The sequence below is a fragment of the Rhamphochromis longiceps genome, linkage group LG13 (genome assembly GCF_057381845.1).
Source record: "Rhamphochromis longiceps isolate RC_006_pf linkage group LG13, R_longiceps_female_GT1.1, whole genome shotgun sequence".
NCBI classification, from domain to species: domain Eukaryota; kingdom Metazoa; phylum Chordata; class Actinopteri; order Cichliformes; family Cichlidae; genus Rhamphochromis; species Rhamphochromis longiceps.
The window spans coordinates 38220304-38248275 of record NC_140569.1 but is presented as its reverse complement, the minus strand read 5'-3'; the positions used below and the strand labels follow the sequence as shown (position 1 = coordinate 38248275).

The 27972-nt window shown below is 43.9% G+C and overlaps 2 protein-coding genes across 5 annotated transcripts; both read left to right on the top strand.

The window, feature by feature from the left end:
- Positions 1-1085: 1085 nt before the first annotated feature.
- On the top strand, positions 1086-3809 carry LOC146656445 (voltage-gated potassium channel regulatory subunit KCNG3-like). Its single transcript, XM_085427832.1, has 2 exons — positions 1086-1969; positions 2460-3809. Exons 1-2 carry the CDS (start codon positions 1401-1403, stop codon positions 3103-3105), a joined length of 1215 nt encoding a protein of 404 aa, XP_085283958.1. The 5' UTR covers positions 1086-1400; the 3' UTR covers positions 3106-3809.
- A 9769-nt stretch (positions 3810-13578) lies between these two features.
- tspan14 (tetraspanin 14) lies at positions 13579-24900 on the top strand. Of its 4 annotated transcripts, none has more exons than XM_085427148.1 (9): positions 13579-13684; positions 16577-16709; positions 17272-17322; positions 18990-19136; positions 19223-19393; positions 19510-19635; positions 19704-19751; positions 19929-20042; positions 24129-24900. In XM_085427148.1, the coding sequence occupies exons 2-9, from the start codon at positions 16629-16631 to the stop codon at positions 24192-24194; spliced, it is 804 nt and encodes a 267-aa protein (XP_085283274.1). In that variant the 5' UTR covers positions 13579-13684; positions 16577-16628; the 3' UTR covers positions 24195-24900. The 4 variants fall into 4 exon arrangements, with proteins under 4 accessions (XP_085283274.1, XP_085283275.1, XP_085283272.1 ...); XM_085427149.1 differs by having other exon boundaries at positions 13582-13698; positions 16629-16709; XM_085427146.1 differs by having other exon boundaries at positions 13582-13698.
- The last annotated feature ends 3072 nt before the right edge of the window (positions 24901-27972 follow it).

The window sequence follows — 27972 nt, the reverse complement described above, 5'->3', positions numbered from 1 at the left end:
CGTCGTGACAGAAACATATTCTGCTAGACTGCTGTTCAAGTGTGTTGAAGACTTAAAGGCCATCCAGGCCCTTAACCTCTTCAATTTTAATGAGAAAAAGACTGAAGTGATGATGTTTGCAGGTATCACTCTGACACCCTTGTTGATATCTGTTCCTTGGCCCAGTACATCAGGCTGACTATTACAAACCAGTGTGGAAAAATTATTTTATTTCCAGTTGAGGCAGCTGGCCAAAATAAAGCCAGTTCTTTCCAGGCAGCACTTTGAGAGTGTAATCCACACCTTTGTTACCATTCTGCTGGACTACTGGAATGAACTTTGCTTGAGGGCTGGTGCTTCTTCAGTGGCTCATCTTCAGTTAGTACAGAATGCTGCTGCATGTCTTTGAACCAGCACACACAATTATAAGCATGTTTCTCCCATTTTAACCTGGAACCACTGGCCGCCTATAAATTTTAGGATCACTTTTGGAATTGCTTTAAAAGGCTCTAATTATCTCGTCCCACATTACTTCCTGTTCTCTCAGGTCAGCCGATCAGCTGCTCCTGAGTGTATCGAAAACTAAGCATAAGCTCAGAGGGCACCTTCACCGTTACAGCTCGTAAAACATTTGGAACAACTTAGCCTTGTAAAGACATTTATTAATCTTTATTCGTTTTTGTTGCATGGCTGTAGTTCCTTGTTTTCTCCAAAATCCGATGATGATGATGAGGATGATGATGATGATGATGATGATGATGATGATGATGATGAGCTGTGTCCAGCAGGGGGAAACCTTTACACAGCTCTGCAGGTTATTACTGAGTTCATAAAATCATTATGCACACATGCTTTGATGCGCACTGAAACATTAAATTATGATTAAGAGGATTAAATGTTTAATATGTGATGAAAATGAGGACAGCTAAAGAGGAAGAAGATCAACAGCAGAGGATGAGGAGATGCTGAAGCACAGGAAGGAGGTTTTGGGGGATATAAAGTGTCTCTGGCTCGGACTCTTCGGATCAGCGAGTGATCCTCCCCCTCTCTGACAGGAGGAGGAGGAGGGTGAGCTGCTGCTCTTCACTCTCAGAGATGCAGCAGAAGTCAAAGAGAATCCTCGCTGATTTCTGCTGAGCAGGAAATCTGTCTATGGCATTGATTCAGTTTCTCAGAGTTTGACTAAAAATAATCGATGAAAGTGGGTCACTGCTCATTTGATCTTCTTTACATTCCTGACACGCTTCCATTTTCACTGAAGCTGCAAAGACATTTTTATCTGAGGAGGAAACTTGAGAAGCAACAGCGTTCTCGCACTCTTTGGCTGCTGACATGAAACTTTGGAGCATCTTGGCTGCGCTCGCAGGAGTCTGAAGGTTTCCAGCACGAACTGCGGCAACGCCTCCTCACGCAGAGAAAACATGAAATGTGGCAGCAGCCTCTGCACGCTGAACGTTGGTGGCCGCAGGTTCTCCTACACTGCGGAGCTGATGAGGCGTCTCCCCCTCAGCAGACTCAGTCGACTGCTTCGCTGCGTGTCGGAGAGCGAGCTTCTTGAGCTCTGCGATGACTACGATCGTGATCGCAATGAGTTCTTCTTTGACCGCCACTCTGAGGCCTTCAGTTTCATCATGCTGTACGTGCAGCACGGGAAACTGCGCTTTGTGCCACACATGTGTGAGCTTTCCTTCTACAACGAGATGCTGTACTGGGGCCTGGAGAGCTCTGATCTGCAGCTGTGCTGCCAGCGTCTTCTGGACGACCGCATGTCTGACGCCCTCGTGCACTTCTTCCCGGAGGAGGAGCCACCACGTGGCCCTGAGATTACGCAGAATCCTTGGCTGGAGAAGATGAGGAGAACATTTGAGGAGCCCACGTCCTCGTTGGCTGCGCAGCTCCTTGCTTCAGTGTCAGTGCTGTTTGTAGTCATCTCCATGGTGATGCTATGTGCCAGCACCTTACCTGATTGGACAGCGCTGGAACAGCAAAGGTAGGACTCACACTGACACACACACTGCACTATTCAGAATCAGCCCCTGACAGACCCGGTCCAGTTCTGACGGGTACCTGCAGCAGGTAGAGAACTGGTGCAGTTCGGAGGAAAACCGGGACCAGCAGCGGATTATTGATAATTGACTGATAAGTCACAAAGTGTACATGCTCCTGTGTGTGTAAAGCTTCTTGCCACAGTGGTAGCTCTGCATGCTTGAGTTGGCTGTGAGATGTGCTACCCAACACAACCGCAGAGGGATCTGTGTCTCCAGCTGGAATCAAACCAGCAACCTTTTGCTCACCAAGCAAATGCGTTAACCATTGCGTCATTGTCAGTGTACCTAATATGAATAACTTAACTCCCCTTCTGTGTGAAACCATTGTGAATGATTGTCTGACATCTCCACCTGTGATTTGTTAATTTTCAGCAACATCTCATTGGTCTATCTCTGCTTTCTCATTTGTCCCCTCTGGCCCCTCCCTTGCAGCATCATCGAGGCGGTGTGCATTGGTTGGTTCACAGCAGAGTGCATTGTCCATTTCCTAGTGTCTCGTGATAAGTGGGACTTCATTCAGCGGCCTCTGAACATCATTGACCTTCTGGCCATCCTGCCATACTACATCTCTGTTGCCATGACGAGCCTGACGGGCGAGAACTCGCAGCTGCAGCGAGCCGGTGTGACACTGCGTGTTCTTCGCATGATGCGGATCTTCTGGGTTATCAAGCTGGCGCGTCACTTCGTGGGCCTGCAGACACTTGGCCTGACGCTTCGTCGCTGCTATCGTGAGATGGTAATGCTCCTGGTCTTCGTCTGTGTTGCCATGGCGATCTTCAGTGCGCTGGCTCAGCTGCTAGAGCACGGCCTTGACCTGGAGGCTGGAAACCATGACTACGCCAGTATCCCCGCTGCCTGCTGGTGGGTCATCATATCCATGACCACAGTGGGCTACGGGGACATGTACCCGATGACGGTGGCGGGACGCATGCTCGGAGGCCTCTGCGTGGTGAGCGGCATCGTCCTGCTGGCGCTGCCCATCACCTTCATCTATCACAGCTTTGTCCAGTGCTACCACGAGCTGAAGATGCGTTCAGCTCGCTGTGGCCGCAGTCTGTCGGGCGAATTCATCAACTGACCGTCATCCTGCTGCTGAGGAGGGGCGCTGCCATCAGCTCCATCACAATGAGAAGGATACAATCGATCGGACCGATCAAAAAGCAACTTGAGTTTTCCCCTGACGCCTCCATCGGAGTGAGTGTGTGTGATTGGCTGAATACAGGGTGTAGTGAAACATAACCTAACCCTCCATTTGCTGTTTTCAAGTCCAAACAGGACTCAGGTGACTTTACTTTGATAGTTTCTCATCCTGATTCGATCTCACAGACAGTCAGGTTCTGTTAGGTTGCTCAGAAGAGTCGGGGAATAATGCGCTCACACAGTGAAATGGTGGTGAGATAAACTCACACCATGCAATGCCCCCTCAGGTTAGGCATGAGAGGCAACCCGGCGGTCTGTGGCATAATTGAACCCCTCCTTTGTTTCCATGATGACCATAGAGCCAGTCAGCTGAAGTGTTGAAAGCATTTGGTTTGAATGTCCGGATGGAGAAGCGGGCGGAGTGTGAAGTATCTGACTACTTCTTCTTCTGTGTGAAATGCTGCAGGGTTTGAACCAAAGTACACTTATACAGGCGACCCCTTTAACCTTTGACCTTTACTTCAGAGATGTCAAACTCTCCATTTAGGAGAGTGTTTAAAAGGCTCATGTGTTTATGAACTCTGACCTCTGTTGCCTGATTTCGATCAGAAAACCACATCAGCTCATTAAAGGTTAAACCTGAAAACCTCACTGACTCCACCTGTCCATCATTTAAACATCGTCTCAGTGTTGCACAAAATACAATAACAATGAAATCAGGTTTTCACATTAGAGTTACAATGGGATTCACACAAAACACCTGACATTAAAGCTCCTCCCACTGTGTCACAGGTGGAGTCCATGTCAGAAGGTCAGACAAAAGGCTGAAACATAAAAAAAAAACCTCTTCATATATTTTACAGGTGAGACTCTGAGAAGATGCTGAAGGTTTCAGCTAAATAAAGACGAAGAACGAAGTAACCTGGAAACACCTGAGTGATGAGAAAGTCCACACTCAGAGCTTCTGACAAACTGTGAGAGCAACAGACCGTGGGCCTCGTGAGACCCAAGATTTTTACTATCCGGCTGAGCCGTCCTCTGGGGACACACACACACACCCACACGCTGTGAGGGTGTGTGTGTGTGTCTGACGGGTTCTCCTGGCGTGTTCTCAGAGTGAGAGCTAATCAGTAACATGGCAGCTGAACAGCCGAGACCATCTCATTTGTGAACTTTTCTCAGCAAATGTTTGTTTGTGTTCTTTGTGTGTGACATCACACATCACGTTAGTTTGATGTTTTTAAATCCAAGCATGCACATGCCAAGTGGCGTGCTGATGGTGATTAGTTGATTCTGATTGGGCTGAGATCTCCTCGGTGCCTGAAGCTGACCTTGGATCAGCTCCTCTCTTTGAGTTTAAAAAAACTCTTTCTAAATCATCTGTTAACAAACCGAGCGAGCTGGAAGTAGACGAGAGCAGCGAGGAGGCGGGAAGGTCGTCACAATAAAGCGAGTTTGTGATGAATCACGCGTGGTTCATCGCCTCTTGCCGTGTGACTCCAAATCTTAAATCAGAGAAAACATTCACGGAGTGTGTGAGTTCTCACAGGAACGCAGCGTGTCGAGCATCTCTGAAGGACGTGGCTGATCAGAGACAGGAGCAGAGTTCAGCTTATTATTAGCCGGGTCTGTAGATAGAGACGAGGCACAGGAACCTTTCAGTCTTTTGTTTTGCAGAAACATCAGCAAATGTAAAATGATTCTGTGGGGAGAATAAACACCAGCATCACCCAGTCTTCAGGAATAACTTCCTGCAGATTTTTTATCCAGTCTGTGGTAACCCCTTCAGTTTCTCATGAATGGATATAGTATCTGAGACAGCAAACAGCCAGCTGTTCATCTGCATCTAAAGGTCAAAGGTCACTCTTTGAGAATGCCCACATGTTGGACAGAGAAGACAGATGGAGTGAAGGAAGCATGTCCACTGTGAACAACCATCTTTGAACAGAGGGTGGGGCTTACGACACCAACTGTCTGCCATCTATAATCCAGTCTGAGATGGTAAATGGCAAATGGCCTGCATTTGTATAGCGCTTTACTCAGTCCCTAAGGACCCCAAAGCGCTTTACACTACATTCAGTCATTCACAGACACATTCACACACTGGCAATGGCAAGCTACATTGTAGCCACAGCTGCCCTGGGGCGCAATGACAGAGGCGAGAGATCAGAAGCCATAAGAAGATCACCTGTAACCTTCACTAAAGCTGTTTCTGTGCTGTGATGGGCTCTGAAACCTGATGGAAACTCCTCAAATAAACCCAGCTGTTTTAGAACTACTACTCTCAGTGTTCTTGTTCAATTTTGGTTGGAGAGACAAAACCTGCAGCTCAGAATCAGCGCAAAAAGACGTAATCACAGCGCGGACCGGACGCATCAGGATCGCTAAGCTCCGACAGCGTGTCCGTCTACGGGCCGTCGGGTGAGAAAGCCTAGAAAGACAAAGCTGATTCTGATGCGTCGGGTCTGTGTTTACGTCTTTGTGTGGAGTCCGTGTACCTGCTCTCATCTGCTGTTTGGTTGTTGTTGAAATGGTTTGGTGAGCTTTAATCTGAGAATCTGGCATTTCTGGCAAAACACTGTTATATTTAAAAGTCGATTCAGGATTTAATGAATTGATATCGCTTTATTCAAGCTACTCACCTCCCACTTCCACCTGCACTTTCAACTGGACCACGGCCAATCAGAGAGGTCCCGCCCCTTACTATCTCTGATTGGTTTAGTCCACGATAGGGGCATAATGTGTGTCTGTTGTTGACCACAGGGAAGGTTGCAGATTTTTTGTTTTTTGCTACCGGAACATTTGGTCGCACAGGTGCAACCAAATATCTTTTTTTAGTCGCACCACTGAAAAATTTGGTCGCATTTGTGACCAAATTGGTCGCACTCTAGAGCCCTGAGGAGGCGTGCTGACCTGGACGGGACACTTCATTGTTATTCCTGTGTACTGCCTCACTGCCTACTGGAGATCACCATCTGATGGACCAACAGAACCGCATCAGAGAGATTCTGAGACCATCAAACCCTCCCCCCTTCACCCTCCATCGCTTGGCTGCACTTAGAAAGCCTGAAAAAGTCCAACATTCACCAAGAACAGATCCGAGTTCTGCTTGATAGAACAAACCTGGTCTACAGTGAACCAACACACCTGAAAAAACCCGATGGTTTCATTGCAGCCACCTTAATAAAAATTCTAATAAATACAAAGCAATTATAATTCAAATCAAAGCATGAATTAATTTAAAACCTTCATTAAATGCTCTTGTTTGGTGAAGAGCTGCCAAAAAATAAAACCACAAAAACAAAATTAAAATAAGATCAACCTCTCTGCTGAACTTTGACCTCAATCAGCTTATTGAATGAAAGTAAGTTTGTCAATTAGACCTAGAAGCAGCTGTGAACGATAAAATTGATGTTTTTTTACTAGACGCACAGTGATTTCAGTGAAGCAGCTGCAGTGAGTGTAGCATGCTCATAGGTTTGGAGATATGACTCAGTGAGCACACTCAGTGAGCACACTCAGTGAGCACGCTTAGTGAGTTCAGCTGCTCTCTGCGGAACAGCAGCTTCTATTTTCAGTCATTTTCATCCACAGAACTGCAGCCTCGAATCTCTGCAGCTCAGAGTCACGAAGATTCCCACAGGACTGGAAAACGGTCCAAAAGCCCGGAGAGGCTGGAGAGCCTCAGGTGTCGCTCACTTCACACCTCCTTTGAGGGATTCGGCCCTCAGGAGGGGTCAGGGGTCATTAGAAAGAACCAAACGTCATCACCATCATCATCGGGACAGTGCAGGGCTAAATAAAGCCTGAGCCCACCCGGAGGTTAAATGGGCTAACTGAGCTCAGGTGTGTCTGGAGTTGAGCCAAGAGTTTCCCCTCAAATAAAAACTGATGATGTCACACACGGAGGCGATGAACATGTCTGATTCATTCAACACGCTTTTAATCTGACGACCTTCACATCTGCTCAGACACACACATCCTGCTTTCAGTTTGGACACGCAGGTTTCTATTCACACACACCTTTGAAAGACACACACACATTTTCTACTCATCTTTTATTTGGTGAGATTCTGAAAGGTTCTGAAATAGAGTTCATTAGAAATATTGATCAGGAGGAGATTTTCAAAATAAAATGAGGAGGATTTTTTAAAATGTTACACACATTTGTTCTTCCAAAGCTGCTGCGTGCCATAGTTCTCCCTCTGTTGCCATGGAGATGGTGACAGGATGCTTGAAGCAAGATGTCAGGGTAAGAGATCACACACACACACACACACACACACACACACACACACACACACACACACACACACACACACACACACAAGCCCTTTCAGCTATCTTAGTGAGGACCTTCATTGACATAATGGTTTCCCTAGCCCCTTACCCTAATCCTAACCATTAAAATGAATGTCTAACCCTAACCCTTACCCTATACCTAACCATAATCTAATTGTAACCCTGACACCACATTTTGAGCCTCAAAAAGGACCGGTGTGTGTGTCCTCACAAGTGACTGCTGGTTCACACAAGTATAGTAGAATGCAGATTTCAGTGCTCAGAAAGATAGCTAGACAGGAACACACACACACACACTTTATGTTTGTGTTATTGTTTTTTCAAAACTGCAGCTGATCCTCACAGCTGACCATCGGTAACCATGACAACAGAAAGCACCAGGCCACTGTTTCCTTGGCAACAGCAAGGCAAAGGCCTCAAATAAGTGATATGTGACATATTACCATGACAGCCTGACAGGAAGTTAATCGTGGCCATGAAAAACATTAGTAGGCAGCTCTGATTGGCTGTTGTCATGGTTACGCTACAGGGTGTCAAAACATACATACCACTTACATACATGTCAGTTCTTTCCCAAATTTAGCAACCCATTCATCCATTAGGGCCTCAAGTAAAAACAAAGAAACAAATTTATCCGCTCTTTGGGGTTCCGAGTGTTTCAAATAATTCATAATTATACGATCAATAAACTCCTCTATCACCTAATTTCTGTTCCAGTCATGTGATCATTTCGGTGGTCTTAAAGTCTGACTGAAAATAAACACAAGAACATAAGGAGCAGTGAGGCAAAACAACAACAACAACACTTTTAAAACTGAGGGGAAGAGATCACAACTTCAGTTTTTGCAGTTTCAAGACTTCCTGCAGAGTTTTTCAGATTTCCTATCTAGTTTGCAGAGCTCATTCTTCGTTTGGACTCCTTTGTGGTTATAAACCTGGCTGCTGATGAGGCTGGAAACCAGCGGCTGAACAACAGCAGCACGTTTAAGCTTGATCAGCTGTTGTTAGAATTTATTTAATATTACTTTCTACTCGAGGATCTTTTTCTACAGCTGACGGCTGGTAACTGTGCAGGGGCGGATCTAGCAAAGTTTAGCCAGGGGGGCCGATAGGGCATTAACAGGGAAAAGGGGGCACAAAGACATACTTTTCTTTCTTATTCTCATTTAAAATGTCTAGCTTTTAATAAATAATTATCTGACACCCAAAGTTTTAATTTGATGCAAAATGAATAGAAGTCCATTACTGTATATAGTAACTATTAAGTCTAATATATATATATATATACCCTAGTAAGCTATAGTACTTTTTCCTTTGGGAAGGTACCATCTGTGCAGTCTGCAATTTTGTTGAAGAAAGATGTTGAATCTATTTAATATTTCTTGAAAAATAATTGATTTCTGTGCATTTTCTGTGCACTGCATCACATTAAGGTTGATTACGTTGATTAAGCATCATGAGGTGGAGCGTGAGGGGTGGTTCCCCATTTTTTATTTATTTATTTTTGTTGTTGCTGGGAGTTGGAACCCTATTAGTTAGGTTGCTTAATATTTATGCTAAGTACTCTTTAAAATACCAGAATAGGGAGGATGGTGTAGGTTTAAGTTTATTAGATTGATCAGTATTGCTGAACTATGAAATTTTTTTTTTTTGCATACAGGTATAACAGAATAGCTTTAGTGTAGTTGTTGTTTTAAACTTGAGTATGAACTTACACAAAATGCAGCAAGATATTTAAAAAACAGTTTTGTTGATTAAAAAACACTATATCGGATTCATATCTGTATCGGCAGATATCCAAATTTATGATATCGGTATCGGACATAAAAAAGTAGTATCGTGCCATCTCTAGTATATATTTTGAAATATTTTGTCGCTTTTCTAAATAAGATAAGATAAGATAAGATAAGATAAGATAAGATAAGATAAGATAAGCTTTATTAGTCCCACACGTGGGAAATTTGTTTTGTCACAGCAGGAGTGGACAGTGCAAAAGTTATGAGGCAAAAATTAGAATACAATAAGAATAAATACAGTACACAGCTGTACAGAATAGAATAAAATAAAATAAATATACAATAAGATAAAAATAGAATACAAATACAAATACTATATACAACTGAGTAAAAATACAACGATGACAGAAAGGATTATTGCATATGTATGGATGTGTGTGCTTGATCAGTTAAAGTCTTTATTATGGAGTCTGACAGCAGTGGGGAGGAAAGACCTGCGAAATCTCTCCGTCCCACACCGTGGGTGCCGCAGTCTCCCACTGAAGGAGCTGCTCAGTGCTGTCACAGTCTGCTGCATGGGGTGGGAGATGTTGTCCATCAGGGATGACAGCTTAGCCGCCGTTCTCCTGTCACTCACCACCTCCACTGGGTCCAGAGGGCATCCTAGAACAGAGCTGGCCCTTCGGATCAGCCTGTTCAGTCTCTTCCTGTCCCCAGCAGAGATGCTGCCGCCCCAGCAGACCACGCCATAAAAGATAGCAGAAGCCACAACAGAGTCATAGAAGGTCTTCAGGAGTGGGCCCTCCACTCCAAACGACCTGAGTCTCCGCAGCAGGTACAACCTGCTCTGCCCTTTCCTGTAGAGGGCGTCTGAGTTATGAGTCCAGTCCAGTCTATTGTTCAGATGAACACCAAGGTACCTGTAGCTGTCCACAGCCTCAATGTCCATACCCTGGATGTTCAGTGGTTGCAGTGGAGAATGCTTGTGCCTGCGGAAGTCTACCACCAGCTCCTTGGTTTTACTGGCGTTGATCTGGAGGTAGTTCAGCTGGCACCAGTCCACAAAGTCTCGGGTCAGACCTCTGTACTCCTTGTCGTCCCCATCAGTGATGAGGCTGACTATTGCAGAGTCATCAGAGAACTTCTGCAGGAAGCACTGGGTGGAATTGTGGGAGAAGTCTGCAGTGTAGATGGTGAAGAGGAACGGAGCCAGAACCGTTCCCTGTGGGGCCCCCGTACTGCAGACGACCCTGTCCGACACACAGCCCTGAGTCCTCACATACTGTGGTCGGTCGGTGAGGTAGTCCAGGATCCAGGTAGTGAGGTGATGGGCCACTCCAGAGTTCACCAGCTTGTCCTTTAGAACCGAGGGAAGAATGGTGTTGAAGGCACTGGAGAAATCAAAGAACATGATTCTCACAGTGCTTCCAGCGGTCTCCAGGTGAGCGAGGGAACGATGTAGGAGGTGAATGACGGCATCATCCGCTCCAATGCCAGGCTGGTAGGCAAACTGAAGTGGGTCCAGTGATGAGCTTGTTAGGCGCCGAAGCTGAGCCAGGACCAACCGCTCCAGGGTCTTCATCAGGTGGGATGTCAGAGCCACCGGCCTGTAGCTGTTGAGGTCAGAGGAGGAGCCAGACATTTGAAACACCCGGGGCTTAGCCCTAAAGGGTAGTATGCATGTGGGATTTTTTTTTTTTTTTTTTTTGAGGGGGGGGGGGGGGGTGTAGAAATGACTGAAAGATTAATAGGCTCTGTTTTGAGTTTTGTTCAAAAAAGAATGACTTCATATAGGGAAATATATATATCACACATGCAGGACACCTTAAACTAGTTTTTTAATTGAGCAGCAAGACAGAACGAAGTCGGGGCTGTATCAAGACACAGGGACTAAACCCCAATTCAACCAGACCCAGAACTGATCCAGAATTAAAACAGGACTACAACAGTTCAAAAGCAGGATTACTGAGGACTTAACCAAGACATAACCACAATCAGAACTAGATGATAGTAGCACTAAAAATCATCATAGACCTGCACTACACTTATTTATTTAATTCTACCAAAGTACAATATTTAGATTGAGAAAAGTTTATATAATTATTTAGCCTTGTTGTGCAAACAAGCCTGCAGAACTTAATAAATATAGAATTTGAAAAATAGCAAACCTAAAAAGAAACACTAGGTACGAGATACATGAGTACCTATGATACAGTGATACTTTTAGTAAGCAACCATTTGACTAACATGTGTGTCTCACCTGCTCTTGTTCATCTCTGTTCTGTCCTCATTCTCCATCTCAATCTCTGCTCCTCTCTCTCCCTCTTTGTGCTGACAATCATCAAATATACAGTTGAAACCAGATATTTACAAACTCTTCAGATCAAAACACAAACACTTTTTTAATTGTAACATCAAATCAGACTAAATGTTTATTTTTTTAGATTGATAAATATAAAAACATATTTGTTAACTTTAAGAGTAAAGAGAGAAACTGTCTGTGTTTTTTAATTGCAAATGGCACCAAATTGTATTCAAACTGAGCCACACTTATGGAGCTCCACGATTCTTTTCCTGGTGTTTTGGTTGACATCTCTTGATTTTCCCATGTCACAGAAACAGGCTCTGTGTTTTGCCTTATATGCATCCACAGCTGTGCCACCAATTTACTCACATGGACTCTACTAACCTATCAGAAGCTTCTTCAGCTCAGAATGGAATCGTCTGGAGTTTTCTTATTAATTAACAATAAACTTAGTGTATATGTACTCCTAAATTTAATGAAAGTGATAAAAAATAGACAGCTCTGTCTCTCTTTATTCTGACATTTAACTAATTCAAAATATATTTCAATATTTATCTAAAACAAAAGTTTACTCTAAATTGATGTTGTACAGTAAAAATGTTTTATGTTTTCTCCCTAAAGTGTATGTAAATATCTGGTTACAAATGTGAATATCCTGCTGTGTACTGAAATCCCTCTTGTTTTGCATAGAAATATACTGAACAACATACAAAGCATAATATATAAAATAACATTTACCTGAGTTTTTTCTTTGAAAGAACCCTCTAATGTCCATTCTTATATTTCAGTACATAACTGAAACCGAATTAGTCGGGGAGGGTAAGAACTGAAAATATGAAATAAACACACGTAAGCTAAGACTCTAAAAAATAGCATTTGTTCGGCTTTTCATTTCGCCATTTGTTGATTCACTTGAAGAGCAAGTAAAATAATATTGGTCAAGTGATCAGTTTCATATCAATCTTTCGTGATGCACCGTCATATTTACATTATTTGTACGGTACGAATGATTTGCTTTGGTACCTGCTCAAACTTAAGCTCTCCTTAGTATGGCTGGCTCCGTCTCTCCAACAGCGCACTCACGGGCAGCAGCTCCCCCCGCCCCCTCGCTCAGTCGCTTAGTGCCTGAGCTTGGATCATACCAATATCAGGGGGGGATTCACGCACAGTCGTAAATTCCCACAGTGTGCACTATGTGCTTCGAATATTGTGTGTACTTTTTGTTTTATACAGTTGTCAGCCAGGCATCTAACTATGAAAAAATTACACTCCAAAATACCCCGGGCTTCTGACAAAACAACCCGGGCTTAAGCCCCGTAAGCCACCCCCACGCTCCGCCCCTGGTTGAGGTCCTTGGGGCGTGAAGTCTTTGGCACTGGTACAACACAGGAGGTTTTCCAGAGCTGTGGGACTCTTCCCAACCTCAGGCTCAGGTTGAAGAGGTGCTCCATCACCCCACACAGTTGGTCCGCGCAGGACCTGACGACCCTCGAGCTGATGCCATCTGGACCCGCTGCCTTCTTGCCATTAATCCTCCTCAGTTCCCTCCTAACCTGGGTGGTTGAGAGAGACAGGCTGGAGCCTTGTGTTGAGTGTGTATTGGATGCTGCAGTTGGGGGTGTGGGGGAGTGAGCAGGGTGAATAGAGGAGGTGTGAAGTGTCTGAGGTGGAACAGCAGCAGTGGGGGTGGGTGAGTCTGCAGCCGATGTTGCAGACTGCCTCATGGCTGAATCAAATCTGTTGAAGAAATGATTCAGTTCATTTGCCCACCTCACATCCCTCCCAGGCAGAGAGTTCTGCTGTTTGTGGCCCGAGATGGTTCTGAGGCCTCTCCAGACTTCACCAACGTTGTTTTGTTGAAGCTGGTTCTCCAAATTAACTTCTAGTTCCTTAGTGGAATATTCGCTTCTATTCTATTCTCTCGCTCTCTGCGCGGTTGTGTAAAACCTTTTCAGTGCTCAGTATAAATTAACAGTTGGTGCGTTAACGCAGATTTCAGGCGTTTGTTGTTGCAGTTCTCTTCTCCTCTAGCAGGTGTCACTGATTCACTCTGTCCCCTGTTGCACCACAGAAGAAGAGGAAGTGCGTTAACAGCGGAAGAAAAGGAAGTTCGGCTCTCAACTCAAAGTTAAAACATTATCGATTAGAGATCGGAGCGGGAGAAGGATCTATTGGTCAGTGATCGGAGGTGAGTTTCGGGAGGAGCTCGCTTCTGCTTTTATACGTTGTGTCTCTTCCTTAGCTTTTCCGTGCTAACATTTAGCATCAGGAACTTCCTGTTTGTCGATACCAAAACTGAGTAATAGACCAGTCAATAATATGATGGCAAACTGACGAATGGTGGGCAATAATCGATGCTCTGCGGATTGACGTGGGTTGATAATCGATTAATTAGGAATTACAGGTCAGCCTGAGCTGAACTCAGTAACTGATCAATTACTCATCACCGGAACTCATCACTGATCAATAAGACCAGACAGGGAATAGTTTGCCAGTTTATTAAACTTCAGTGTGATTGGACTGTGATCAATAAAACCCCTATCAGTGCAGTGTGAAAAGACCTGATCAATAAACTTTAACCCGAATCCAATCAGACCGATTGGAGGGTCACATCTGCTGTCTTCAGCCCGCCCTGTGAAACAAGTAACGACGAAGACGTCGTTTCTCAAAAAAGCTCCAATTTATTCGTTAGATTAAACACAAGAAGTAACACATCCGAATCATTTATTTATTGTAGAAGAAGAGCATTATGGGCAAGGGCTAAGTATGGATGGAGAGCGGCGTTATTTATGCTGAAATAAAGAAGATGTATAACAGAGCGCTCACTGTGAACGATTGAACTGATGACTGCGAGCATTTTAAAACTGACCTTACAGCTGCTACAAAAACATTTTAATAAACGATGTTAAAATAGAAAAGTCCACGTCCGCCTGCAGCCTCGCTCGGTTCTCTTGGCGCTGCTCGTCAGGCCTGAAAGCGTCTGATTGGCTGCTCTGCCCTCATTGCATCCACGACCCGTTCAGCTGCGATAAGTCTGCTAACTGTACGTTAATGGTAACAGATGGCCAATGTGATTATGGGGTCACTGCTAACAGTTAAACAGCTAATGCTAACATGTACGCCGACCAAGTTAACGTTTGTGTGACTGTTTAATACTTCAGTGTTGTTGAAACGGGAGCTTTACTGACATCTGAACTTCCTCTTAAAGTGTTGTTCAGTGTGACGAACTGTGTCGACTTCAGCTGTTAGTGGGTGGGAGCTGTGTGTGACACTGGTATTGATTTCACTGCGTGTTGTGCTCGTATAACTATGCATGTGACAAATAAAGAATCTTGATACTGTTGTAAACCTTTATTCTGAAAGCATCTAACTTCCCGTTAAGCCAAAATATCTCTGACCCCTGACCTTAACCACTTACGTCTGAAAACTCGTCACCTGACTGTCAGCTGTCCACACAGCCTGGACCAGGGGTCCGTTCTTCGTACCTCGCTAAGTAAGTTAGCTGGATTTGATTGTTGACGATTTCGCGTGATCTTGGATCGTTCGGTTCTCCGAAGCTCATCCGGGACTTGCTGTCATAGCAACAGATCCGTAAGCGTAAACCTGCTTGGGAGCAGGCTTACTTTATGTAAACAGGATTAGATCGCGCCCACTCAGGTATGTCCGCTTCATTTATACATATTATCAATGTAACTAAAGATAATGCAGTACTTGATCCTTTTATTGATTTCATACAGATACATACTATTAATCATTCTATGTCATGTATTTGATTATTTCAGATGTAATTCATATTTTAGAGTAGTAATAGTAAATTACTTCATGTAATCAAGATGAGAGACCACGGCTATAAAAGCGAAGGTGGATTTGGGAAGCCTGTCGCAGCCATGTCCTGTCCGTATACGCGAGCCACCCATTGCGGAAGGTGCAAGATTGATAAGGAGAGTTTTCAGAATTCAGCGTATATTGCGGGATAGACAAGCTCCTTTAGCTCAGCGCGACAGTGTGCTCATAGAGAGATATCGATTTTCCCTTGAGGGTATTATTCACTTAACCAACTTGTTGACGAAGGAGTGCAGGACCACCACCTGTCTTTTTTTGCTCTGCCCTTGGTTGCTGTTATAAACAAACAGATTATTTCAGGGTCTCTTTGCAAGAGACTAAAAGCAATATAAGTGATAAATATTACCATTCTGTAGAATATTCTTATATTTCACTTTTACTTGTTCCCATGTTCTAGTGGGTCCTGTTGTGGCTCTAATGTGAAAGAGGATATAATGTAATATAATATAATCTAATCTACCCTACCGCCTACTGGTGTTGGCCAGAGGGGCCGATGGCGCGATATGGCAGCCTGGCTTCTGTCAGTCTGCCCCAGGGCAGCTGTGGCTACAACTGTAGCTGCCTCCACCAGTGTGTGAATGTGAGAGTGACTGGATAGTGGCATTGTAAATCGCTTTGGGTGCCTTGAAAAGCGGTATATAAATCCACTCCATTATTATTGTTATTATTAAATTACTTACGAGTTTAATTTGTCAGCAACTTTCTGCCAGCCCTCTCTCCTTGCTTTTGCAGCCTTTGCAGTGTTCCCTTGCGTTTTAATTAAACTCTGAAACTCCTGAAATCCCTCAATCAAGAGTTCTTGCTCTGCTGCCGAAAAATACTGAGCGCGCTCCTTCGACATTTTCGCCGACCAATCAAAGGGTTGCCGATCAATGTTTCTACTATCGATGCGTAGCCCCTGTTAAGCCACCCAGTGATCTCACATTACTTCATCCAGCTATACTAATCGTCAACAACAGGTGTGTTCGGAGAACCGGAATAGCGAGCTCAAAGTTAGCGCGATGATTTGATCTTGGATGTAGTAAGCGAGGTACGAAGAACGGACCCCAGGTGAATAGCAGTGATGGCACATCTGTGCGTGGGTCAGTGTGGCGCTCTGACTGATGATGTTAAATTCTTTGATGTAACCTGACAGTCACATGTCGCATCTGCAGTGAGCTCCTTACATGAAACTATTTTCTGTTTGAGTAAACTATGACAGACTCTGTTTCCTGTTTTCTCAGAACTTCAACGCATCACTTCCTGTTTGGTTATAGTGTGTGGATTCTTTCTCAGATGTATTACTATCGCTATGAGAATGCTGAGATCAACTGCTGCTACAAATACCTGATGTTCAGCTACAATATTATCTTCTGGGTGAGTTTCACACATCTATCACCTGTTCCTCTTGTCTGACCTCAATGGCATGATGCCGTTTGTTTTCCATGACAAAAAGATAAAAAAAAAAAAAATGAAGTAGTAGAAGGTACATGAGTATGGGAGACCATTGCCCCCTGCTGGCAGCATGCAGATACAGCAGAGGTTCTGCACACACCAGAACAGAACAATAACAAGAGAACAGAGCTAAAGAGATTTCCTGTGTCTGTGCTGTTTCCTGTACAGACTTTCACTGAGCTAAACTAGACACTCTGTTTCCTGTCTGCCCATGGGTGACAGGAAGTGAGGTCACTCGCTTCCTGTTTAGAGGAAGTGTGGGGTTAACAGATGAGATTGTGTGAGGTTCAGTCTGTCCAACACTTCTTGTCTGTGACATGTTTATATGAGTTTGGCTGACTGCAGCAGACCAACCAATCAGACACTGTGTGGTCACATGTAAAACATCTGGAATTAATTCAGCAGGGTGGGATCGGTCTAAACGTTGGTCAGTTGAGTCTTGTTTCCGTGGCTCTGTTTAATTGCTGGTGTGTCTGTGTTGCAGCTGGCTGGCATTGCCTTCATTGCAGCAGGTTTCTGGGCATGGAGTGAGAAGGTGAGTGACGCTGAGGGGTGTGGTCTCAGTCTTTGTCTTGCTGAGAGCAAGTGTAAGTCTCGCGATGAGTCATCAACAGAGATGGGCAGTAACGCGTTACAAGTAACGTTACAAGTTACAAGTAACGCGTTACTGTAATCTGATTACTTTTTTCAAGTAACGAGTAAAGTAAGGGATTACTATTGCAAAATCGGTAATTAGATTACCGTTACTTTCCCGTAGGAACGCTGCGTTACTGCGTTACTAAAACCGTGATTTTTTTGCGAGAATGTCTCATGACAGTGACGTAAGCAAGTGCGACGTTGGTGACAACAGCTGTGTGCAGATCAACAATGGATCATATATCGAGTGCGGAGAGAGTATGAGCGTGCAGCGTTTAAAGCGTGGAAGTACTGACCTTACTTTGAGTTTGATCCCATAAAAAGTGACAAAACCATTAGCATCCGTTGTGCGTGGGAAGAAAACTTTTTACAGCGAAAAAAACCCCTAAACTTCCAAGCAAGCACCGAGTGCGCAACGAGGTAATGGGAAACTCGCGGATTCTTCCACTGACCGCGGCACACCTGCACCAGGGTAAACCTCCGCCTACCCCACTCCTGCTTTACAGGTGAAAATAGAGCAACAGGACCGCTGAGTCTTTGACTTTATTTATTGTCTGTTGTGTTTTACTTGCATCTATTTCAAAGACTGAGTGTAAACACAAAAATATTTTATTTTATGTGCTGGAATGTGCAGAAAATAGGTTTAAATGTTAAACTAATTTATTCAAGTCAGAGAATGTTGCAGATAATTTAATGTTTGCTTGATGCATAAAGTTAAAAGATTAAAACTGATAAAACAAGTTAAAAAAAGAGACTTTTCCATTTGATTACATTTTGTATGATGGATTATGCAGAAAAAGTAGAATTGGGCTGAAAGATCTATCGCTTTATCACCTGTTCAGGTTGTAAATCGTGTTTTTAAAAAGTAACTAAGTAACTAAGTAATTAATTACTTTTGAAAATAAGTAATCAGTAAAGTAACGGGATTACTTTTTTGGGGGAGTAATCAGTAATTAGTTACTGATTACTTTTTTCAAGTAACTTGACCAACACTGGTCATCAACACATGAAAACTTTAAGTCTAGGCTGTTTCTACTGAAATGACTTAGACCACAGTTTGTTTTCTCAAACTGCAAGCTTTTAGATGACAATGCGAAGAACAGCTGATCAACGGCTTTGACTTTTAGGTGTCGGGGGTTGGTTTTGCCTGTTTCCACGCCGACCAATCCTGTAATAACAGGTGACTCCATCTAGATCAGGGGTGGGGAACTCCAGGCCTCAAGGCTCAGTGTCCTGCAGGTTTAGACGTGTCTGCTGATTCAAATGGTTAAATGACCTCCTCAACATGTCTTGAAATTCTCCAGAACCCTGGTAATGAATTCGTCATTTGATTCAGGTGCGTTGACTGAAGGTGATGTCTAAAACCTGCAGGACACCGGCCCTCGAGGCCCTGATTTACAGCCATCTTCACAAACATTTTCCTGCTGTGACCAAAACTCGGCCGGAGCACCAAATTTGATTCATAGTTTGGGGAAAAACAAAAAACGATTTCACCACGGTCAGCTGAAACCACTTTGCTGTGATGGTTGCTGCAGACTACATGAGGCTTTCTCTGCTGGTTCACAGGGAGTGCTGATGGACCTAACCCAGGTAACCCGGGTGCACGGGTTCGACCCAGTTTGGTTGGTTCTGGCAGTTGGTGGCATCACCTTCGTCCTGGGGTTTGCTGGCTGCGTGGGAGCGCTGAGGGAAAACATCTGTCTGCTGAAGTTTGTACGTGAACACATTTTAAGCTGGAAACTTCCTGCTGTGCATCAGATTTTCAATGTTGAAATGTTCTGTGTGGTTCTTGTGATCAGTTCTCAGGTGTGATTGGCTTGATCTTCTTCCTGGAGCTGACGGCGGCAGTGCTGGTGGTGGTTTTCCAAAGTCAGGTCAGAGCATGGATCAACGAGTTCTTCCTGGAAAACATCAAGGGGTACAGAGACGACATCGACCTGCAGAACCTCATCGACTCTGTGCAGAGGATGGTAAAACATCTGTTCCCTTTAGTACCGGGGAAAAAACCTTGAGAACTATTTCTTTATAGAGGAACTTTCAGCTTTTAGTTCTTTGGGGTCTTACCTTTGGAACTATTCTCACGCAGAACGCCTGCTGTGGCGCTCAGACCCCGCAGGACTGGAACCAGAACGTGTACTTCAGCTGCGACGAGAATAACCGTAGCAGAGAGAAGTGCGGCGTTCCGTTCTCCTGCTGCATCCAAGATCCTGCTGTGAGTTGATCAATAATCAGTTCTGATCGGTGCAGGCAATCAAACCGTTAACCTGCCATCTGTTTCAGGACTTGGTGATGAACACTCAGTGTGGCTATGACGTGAGGCGCAACCAGGTGAGGTCACTTCCTGTGGTGTCATTTAACACCTGCTGGACAGGTGAGCAGATATAACATGAGGCCGATGTGGCATCCCAGCTGCTGACAGAGGAATAGACTTGTATAAATAAGTTGCATGTTCCATTGAGAACCTCACAGCCTAACGTTCTCTGATGTTCTCGGGTTCCTGTGCAGTCAGAGTGGAGTAAGCATATCTACACCAAAGGCTGCATTGCGGCGTTGGAGGACTGGTTGCCGAGAAATCTGTACACGGTGGCCATCGTCTTCGTAGTCATCTCCCTGCTGCAGGTAAGCAAACATCTTTTACTCTGTGAGAAGGCTCAGGGTTTTATCAGCGTCAGAACTTTGACCTGATAAGTTCCCACTGCTGGAGGCTTCCTGAACAACTTTCACATCCTTTGGAGGTTTGCAGCAGGCGATTCATTCACCTGGCTGTTTTTCTCGACGTTCTGAAGTGTCACAGATGGCTTTCAGGTAGATTGGCGAGATCCAAAGGGCCCCAAAACACAAATTGCTGTTTGTGCGAATATCCACATATGTGTGGTTCAGGTGTCTGACAGAGCAACCCAACCCTCATAAACTCCTATTTTATTCACAAAAGAACAGAAAACCATCAAACTGAGAAAATCATTTCACCGTTTCGACAATATCTGGTCTGTGAGCTGAGCAGTCTCTCTCGCTCTGCTTCGTCCTGTTGTTGGTATAAAAGCTCTGGACTGCAGTCGGGCAGGTTCAGCAGCCGGACTCTTCTTCTGCAGAGCCGTGCTGCTTGAATAGATGCAGTTTAGCATGGTCCTGATCGGACATGAAGGCCTTCCTGAAGAACACATCTGGACAGAGCAGATGTGGCTCTAGAACCGGTTTGTACTTTTCTGCACTGATGGAGCCTTTCCAGATGTGCAGGGTGACTGGTTTCCATCTCAGAATTATGTCGGTTTTTAACGCAGTGCTGCCTGAGGATCAGTCATCAGCCTCATCCCTCCAGGGAGGCCTCCAGGGTATTTTGATGAAGTCATGTTCTGTAGATGATTAGATGTTCACAGTGATGTGTAGTTTTCACAGTGGGCAAGCTCTGCCTCTCTAATATGCTCTTTACGTAACTTTCTTACTTTAAATGAAAAGAAGACAGAAATTATTGTTTTTGATAGAAATATGCCTCTGGGACAACTGACTGGCACATTCGGGCCTGTTGCTAACCACCTCACTGATGCTGCTAGGAATCTTGGAGTTTTCATGGATAGCTCCTTCAAACTAGATAAACAGGTCTCTACTGTAAATGGTAAATGGCCTGTATTTATATAGCGCTTTACTAGTCCCTAAGGACCCCAAAGCGCTTTACATATCCAGTCATCCACCCATTCACACACACATTCACACACTGGTGATGGCAGCTACATTGTAGCCACAGCCACCCTGGGGCGCACTGACAGAGGTGAGGCTGCCGGACACTGGCGCCACCGGGCCCTCTGACCACCACCAGTAGGCAGTGGGTGAAGTGTCTTGCCCAAGGACACGACGACCGAGACTGTCCAAGCCGGGGCTCGAACCGGCAACCTTCCGATTACAAGGCGAACTCCCAACTCTTGAGCCACGATCGCTTACTGTGGTAAAAACCAGCTTTCACCAACTACGCCTAATTTCTAAGGCTAAACCTTACATACCTCACAAAGATCTGGAGAAACTCATTCATGCTTTCATCACTTCAAGACTGGATTATTGTAATTCTCTCTACTTGGGCCTACAATCTTCTCTTCTTCAGCGTTTGCAGCTGGTCCAAAATGCCGCAGCACGTCTCTTGACTGGCACTAGAAAGTACGATTCTATCACCCCTGTTCTGGCAAATTTACACTGGCTTCCTATTAAATACCAAATTGATTTTAAAATTTTATTGTTTACTTATAAAATTCTAAACAATATGGCACCTGACTACCTAGCTGATCTCCTCTGTCTGTATAGCCCTCAGAGAGCACTAAGATCATCGGGCCAACTGCTCTTAGTGCAACCTAGGTCTCGGCTGAAGACCAGAGGAGACCGTGCCTTTGCCGTTGCTGCACCCAGGTTATGGAATACTCTTCCTCTTCATATTCGCGCATCAGATTCCATTCAGTCTTTTAAATCACGTTTAAAAACGTATTTGTTTAACCTGGCATTCAAGGCGAATTAGGGTAATTTACATCTGGCTTTGCATTTAGATTATGTAATTATTTTATATTTTATTTATATCTGTAATTTATATTTTATATTGTGATTTTTTTTTTTTTTATCTGTATCATGATTAGGGATGGGTATCGAAAACCGGTTCTTGTTGAGAACCGGTTCCCACTGTTTCAATTCCTTGGAATCGTTTGCCATTTTTGCAAACGATTCCCTTATCGATTCCAGTCGCCCCGAATGACGTCACCGCGTTGCGGAGCGTCATTTACCTGGCAGGAAACACGGCGCCTAAGCGGCTCAAACGCTCAAAAGTTTGATTATACTTTATGAGAACCGATGACAACAGGGCAACTTGCAAAGTAGATATTTCATTTAAGGGAGGAAACACTACGAATATGCAAAAGCATTTGCTCACAAAACACGCGATGACCTTAAATGAATGTCGCGTTTTTAATTCCGCTCCGGACTCGTGACTCTCAACCCAGCAGCAGCGCTAACGTTTGCACGTCCTCTCCCGTTAATGCGGCAGGTAAATAATCAACTAACAGTGCATATTATGTTAGCGCAATCTGCCTTATTACAAGACCTGCCATTACTGTACATGTAGGTGACCATGATGAGAGAGACAGACAGAGTCTGGCTCAGATGCTGGCAGTTCTCGCTGCAGTCTACCGGTAGCGTCTCCTTTCAGGCCAGGATAGACTAATGTCACCGAGCAGTGTCTAAGTTTGTGGTCAAAGGCTTGCACCCATTTGCCACAGCAGATGCCCCCGATTTTTGGTAAGTGAATGTGTTTAATTGTGGGCAGGGACATTACTGGATATTCTTGTGTAATTGCCACAGAACAATTTATGTTATACTTTGTTATTGCTACAGAAGAATGTTGCAGCTTTAAGGCAGGGATGACTCCTGGAGTTGCTTTCTCACTGCATATGCTTTATTTCACAATCAGATCGATTCGATAACAAAAACATACAGCAGCTCCTCTCCTACTCCTAGCCCTTCGCTGCGGTGGAAAAAAGACCGACTTCAATCCCCTTCAAGGAACATACGTACAAAATAGTTTTCCTGATACACCAATGGGGCGTTCAATGCCATCTTGTAAATATGAGTACTCTGGCAGAGTAACAGTTCAAATGAAAAATACACCAGAACAAACAAGCAAACAAAAAAAGAAGTGTGGGGTACCTTTGAACCAATGAACAAAGTATAACAATTTATACTTTTTAACATAACCCGACCCCGTCAATATGTGATATGTCTCACAAGAATATTTATTTTATTATTTTACATTTACAATTTTTTTTCCTGGGGACCCTGTGACACCCCATTGAAGAGCCGTAGGCTGGATCTCTCAAGATCTCACTGTTGGGTTTGTAAGGCCATGTTACTCCTAAATTTCTATCTTGTTCAAAGAGAAGATATAAAACAAAGCTCTGAGCTAATCGACCTTAGTGTTCTCCTTTTTTAAAAAAAAAAAAAGAATCGATAAGAGAATCGATAAAGAATCGAATCGTTAAACAGAATCGAAAATGGAATCGGAATCGTTAAAATCTTATCAATACCCATCCCTAATCATGATTTTACTGGAAAGCACTTTGGTGTACTTCGGTCTTTAAAAATGTGCTATATAAATAAATTTTGATTGATTGATATACCCGATCATGTGACCCACCTGCTGAAAATTATCATGATTATCTGTTAAATGTTCCTCCAGCTGTTTCTCTTTAGAACTTTTTAAAGATGTGTGGCTTCCATCAAATTCAGAACAAGCTCGTGTTGGTCTAAAAGCTGAAATTGTTCTCTCAGTTAACTCAGGACTTTTGGACTTTAGAAAGTCGTGGTCAGGTGAGTGCGATTCTACCTGCAGGGATTTAGATAAAGAAGAAGAAGAACAGGTGGAAATGTGGCTTCTCCAGTGGTTCCAGCTGTCAGGTGTGTGTGTTAGGTGCTTGTAATGACCTGAGCCCACCTCTGCTGTCACAGCTAAACGATCCCACAGAGTCCACTCAGCCGTCTCTGCTCTCACCTGCTCACTCTGTTAGATTCACTCCTCATCAGGTGTATTTCTTTACAACACCTGTGTTTATAATCTGTTATAAACTCACCTGCACAACTTGTGCTTTCATCAGCTCATCTGAACTCTGGTGGTACTTTGAAGTAGTGCTATCTGTGTACCTGTCTGCCTGAGTACTTACTGGCTGATGTGTCTCTGAGCAGATGGTGGGGATCTACCTGGCCAGGAATCTGATCGCCGACATCGAGAAGGTTAAATTCAGCTACTGAAGCCTGCAAGGGGAGGGCGGGGAGCTTACACCAGGTGTTACAGGACCAACTTTCTTCAGATGTGCCTTCTTCTTCCTCTTCCTCCTCTGATGTCATTGCCATCGTAACTGAAACAAGGCATTCTGTTGTAAACTGGGAACGTACAACAGCACGGAAGCCACTTTCTGTTTGTGTATTTTGTTTTGTTTTTTTGCTTGTTCGGGGTCATGTGACGAAGTTCCACCCTAGGCTGCTTCGATGAATGTTTAGAAACCAATGTGACCTTTGACCTACCGACTTTACCGCTTAGTGCTTCCTAGAACAGAGTTCAGGTTCTCTGCGGGCGGTCCGAGGATCACCAGTACTTAACCTCCATCAATCGGCTGATAATTTTCTGAATAAACAACTTCCGGTCTGTGACATCAAATGTGATGTCATCACAGAAGGCTGAAGACAAACCTGGGTAGTACCACAAAAGAAGAAGCCTTAAATTCAAACTGTTCCTGTAAAGGTGATCGTGTGATTAAGTCAGCCGTTAGTAACACTGGACTGCTGTTAACAAGCTTTGAATAGATAAAGTTTTGTTGAAATAAAGATTTCAGGACTTTTATTGTTGAAACTTCCTACTTTTGTTTCCTGTTTAAAGGCATTTATTCTGAAGTAGTGTCTAATAAAGTGAATTTTTACCTTTTTGTATTTGCCAGAATAAAAATTTGTTTTATGTTTATTTTGTCCTGATCAGTTATTGATTGCCAAGTTTCCACAAGACAAAACTGATTGATTTGATAAAAAAAAAAAAAACCGGCTAATTGAGTAAAAGGTCACAAATTGGATGAATCTGTAAGACAGGAATTTACAACATATCTGTGACTGACTGGTTCCTTAAAGTAAAACCAATAAAATCTGAGTTTGTTAACCCCGAGATGAGGAAAACTAGTTTTCTGTTCCAGAAAGACCATTAAAGCCAACTGAGTCAGTTGCCATGGTAACAGATTCTCTGACCCTCCCCTCCTGCTGCACCTGAACCAAGTGACTGATACTCTGACTCATAAAGTAAAATCTGTCAAAGCTCAGAGGAGAGAAGTAATCTGCAGGTGTTCATGTTTGTAGAAAAGCTAAATCCCAGGCTGATGTTAGTTTGCTGCTTTGTTTACAGTCATTCAGTCGTCAATATATCAGGATGGAGGCAGTGATGATGTCACAGATCAGGATCAAATCTGTAGCCTCCATCTTCACTCTGTGTACAGTGATGACGTCACTGCATCTTACACACTGATCAATCATCTCTTATTATAATCTGTGTTTAATCATTTTTATCCAGTAATGGTAATGCTATAGGTAACTAATATCAGGCCCATCAGCAGGCTGAGTGTGTTTAGATCTTTAGTTTGTGTTTCCGTACGTTTTGTCTCAAACATAAGGGTTAGGCTTAGATTTCACATGTAAAATTAGGATTGCATTGTACGTGAACGATGACAAAGGCCTGTTGTATTCTATTCTGTTTTTAAGCTGGGGAAATCATGACAGCAGTTTGGGATGACCAGTTCATCCCAAACCAGCTTGATGGGGTTTAAGTCTGGAGACTGTGCTGGACACTCCATGTTTACAAGCTCACCATCTTGTTCTTTTTTCCTGAGGTAGTTTTGGCACAGCCTGGTCTTGTGTTTTAGGTCATTATGTTGCTGTAGGATGAACCCCTGACCAACTAGGTGCATACCAGAGGGTACTGCATGGCACTGCAGAATGCCGTGGTAGTCACTGACCCTGGATCAGCAAACAGCCCGAGACCATCACACTTCCTCCTCCATGTTTGACAGTCGATGCCACACACTGTGGAACCGTCTTTTCATCTTCTCCACGGCGTACAAAGATCCTGTGTGAAGAACCAAAGAGTTCAAATGTTGATTCCTCCATAATAACTTCTTCATGTTGTCCTGTGAGCCGCCTATCAAGCTGTTAACGCTCCGAAACTTGGCCTGTGTTTCAGTTGTGTCTCTGGGTCTGCTAGAACTCTATGGGCTCAAAATGTGGTCATAAATATTTTGTACTTGTAAAAAAGATTTGTATGTGTAAAAAGAATTTGTGTGTGCGTAAAAAAGATTTGTGTGGACTTAGCCAAAAAAAAAAATATGAATTTTGACCCTATTTTTCTTCCTTTCATCTGATTGGTCAATGTCATGTCAATCACAAATGTAATAATCCAATCAGAGAACAGATGGGTTTGGCTGTCGAGGGGCGCTTTTTTTGAACTGCAGGTCTTTGAAGGGAATAAATGCCCTTTTACATGCCAACCCAGCGTTTTCCTTCATCACCACTAAGGAAAACAGTCTGTGGTCGTCCGAGTGTGGTGATTTTTGTGTCACAGGTCTACGTTTTTAATACAGGGACTTCCACAGCCTTTTCAACAGCGCTGCGGACCGCGGGGTGGGGGCGGGCAGTGTTTTGGAAATGACAGTCTTCATTACAAAGCTTTCTTCGTTATGAATTAGCATACATGTTTTTATTGAACATTTGAAGAACCAGCAAAAAAAAACCAAACTCTTGTAGAGGACATAAAGTCAGAGATAGAAAAGACAAGGAGCAGGTGCATCTAGTACAGGTAGAGCTGCTGCAAAAACCCACAGAGCCCAGCAGCCAGCGCAACAAATTCTGGATCCTTTGCTTTTAGTTAGCAGTTAGCATTAGCAGCACATCCTGCGTCCGATGTGAAAGGACCTTTATGCTGCGCACTGTGACTCACAGCAATGGTCCTGGGTCAGCCCTGACTTTGTGTTAAACTAATCCTAAAGTATTAATGGTATTTCTAACCACTGATATAGCACAACTTTTTCCTTTCAACAGCTGCTGAAAGTTAGGGGACCTAGCTGCTATCGGATATTTATATAGCGATCCTCCAAACTGTATCACCCTTCAAGGACCTGCAGTTCAAAAAAAGCGCCCCTCCGGCAGCCAAACCCAGCTGTTCTCTGATTGGATTGTTACATTTGTGATTGACATGACATTGACCAATCAGATGAAAGGAAGAAAAATAGGGTCAAAATTCGTACTTTTTTTTTTTGGCTAAGTCCACACAAATCTTTTTTACAAGTACAAAATATTTATGACCACATTTTGAGCCCATAGACCTCTTCCTGTCAGTTTGTTTCTGAGTGCGAAGGAAACCGTGCTCACTGACACCTTGACTTTCTTTGCAATTTCTCTGTCGGACAGACCTACATTTTTATGATGGTCTGTTGTCTTCCATCGTTAATCACCTTTTTCTCGTTATTTCTGTAGCAACACACTACTTTCTGCACTACAATACCGTCCAGCTGATGCTCACAAGGGTATGGTATGGTGTTCCAACACTGCTTTAATGCAGACAGAGGGGGAAGTAATCCAGAAAAGTACATTATTTTCCAGTTTTGGATAACCTTACCTTTTTTAACCTCTGTCAGTTCACCACTCAGCATTTTACCATTTCAAGCTGTTCATTGGAATTGAACAACTTGAAATATGTTTTAAAGATAAACGTCACGGTCAGCGCTGACACGCGCTCCTCTGCATGAACACGGAGCCTCTGCAGCCACCTGATCACAGCTGATTTCTTTAATGTGTTTCACATAAACAGGATGTGAGTCAGTCACGTGGTTCTGACCCGCGACATCTCCGAGATGAATGCTGGAGATCATCATCGCTGCTGTTGGAGGAAGCGGAGTCTTTACTCCGCCCCCTTACCTGGGAGGCTCACTCATTGGCTGAAACTATGTAAGGCGCTCCAGAGACGTTTTATTGATTACCTCCTGTGTGACGTCAGAGC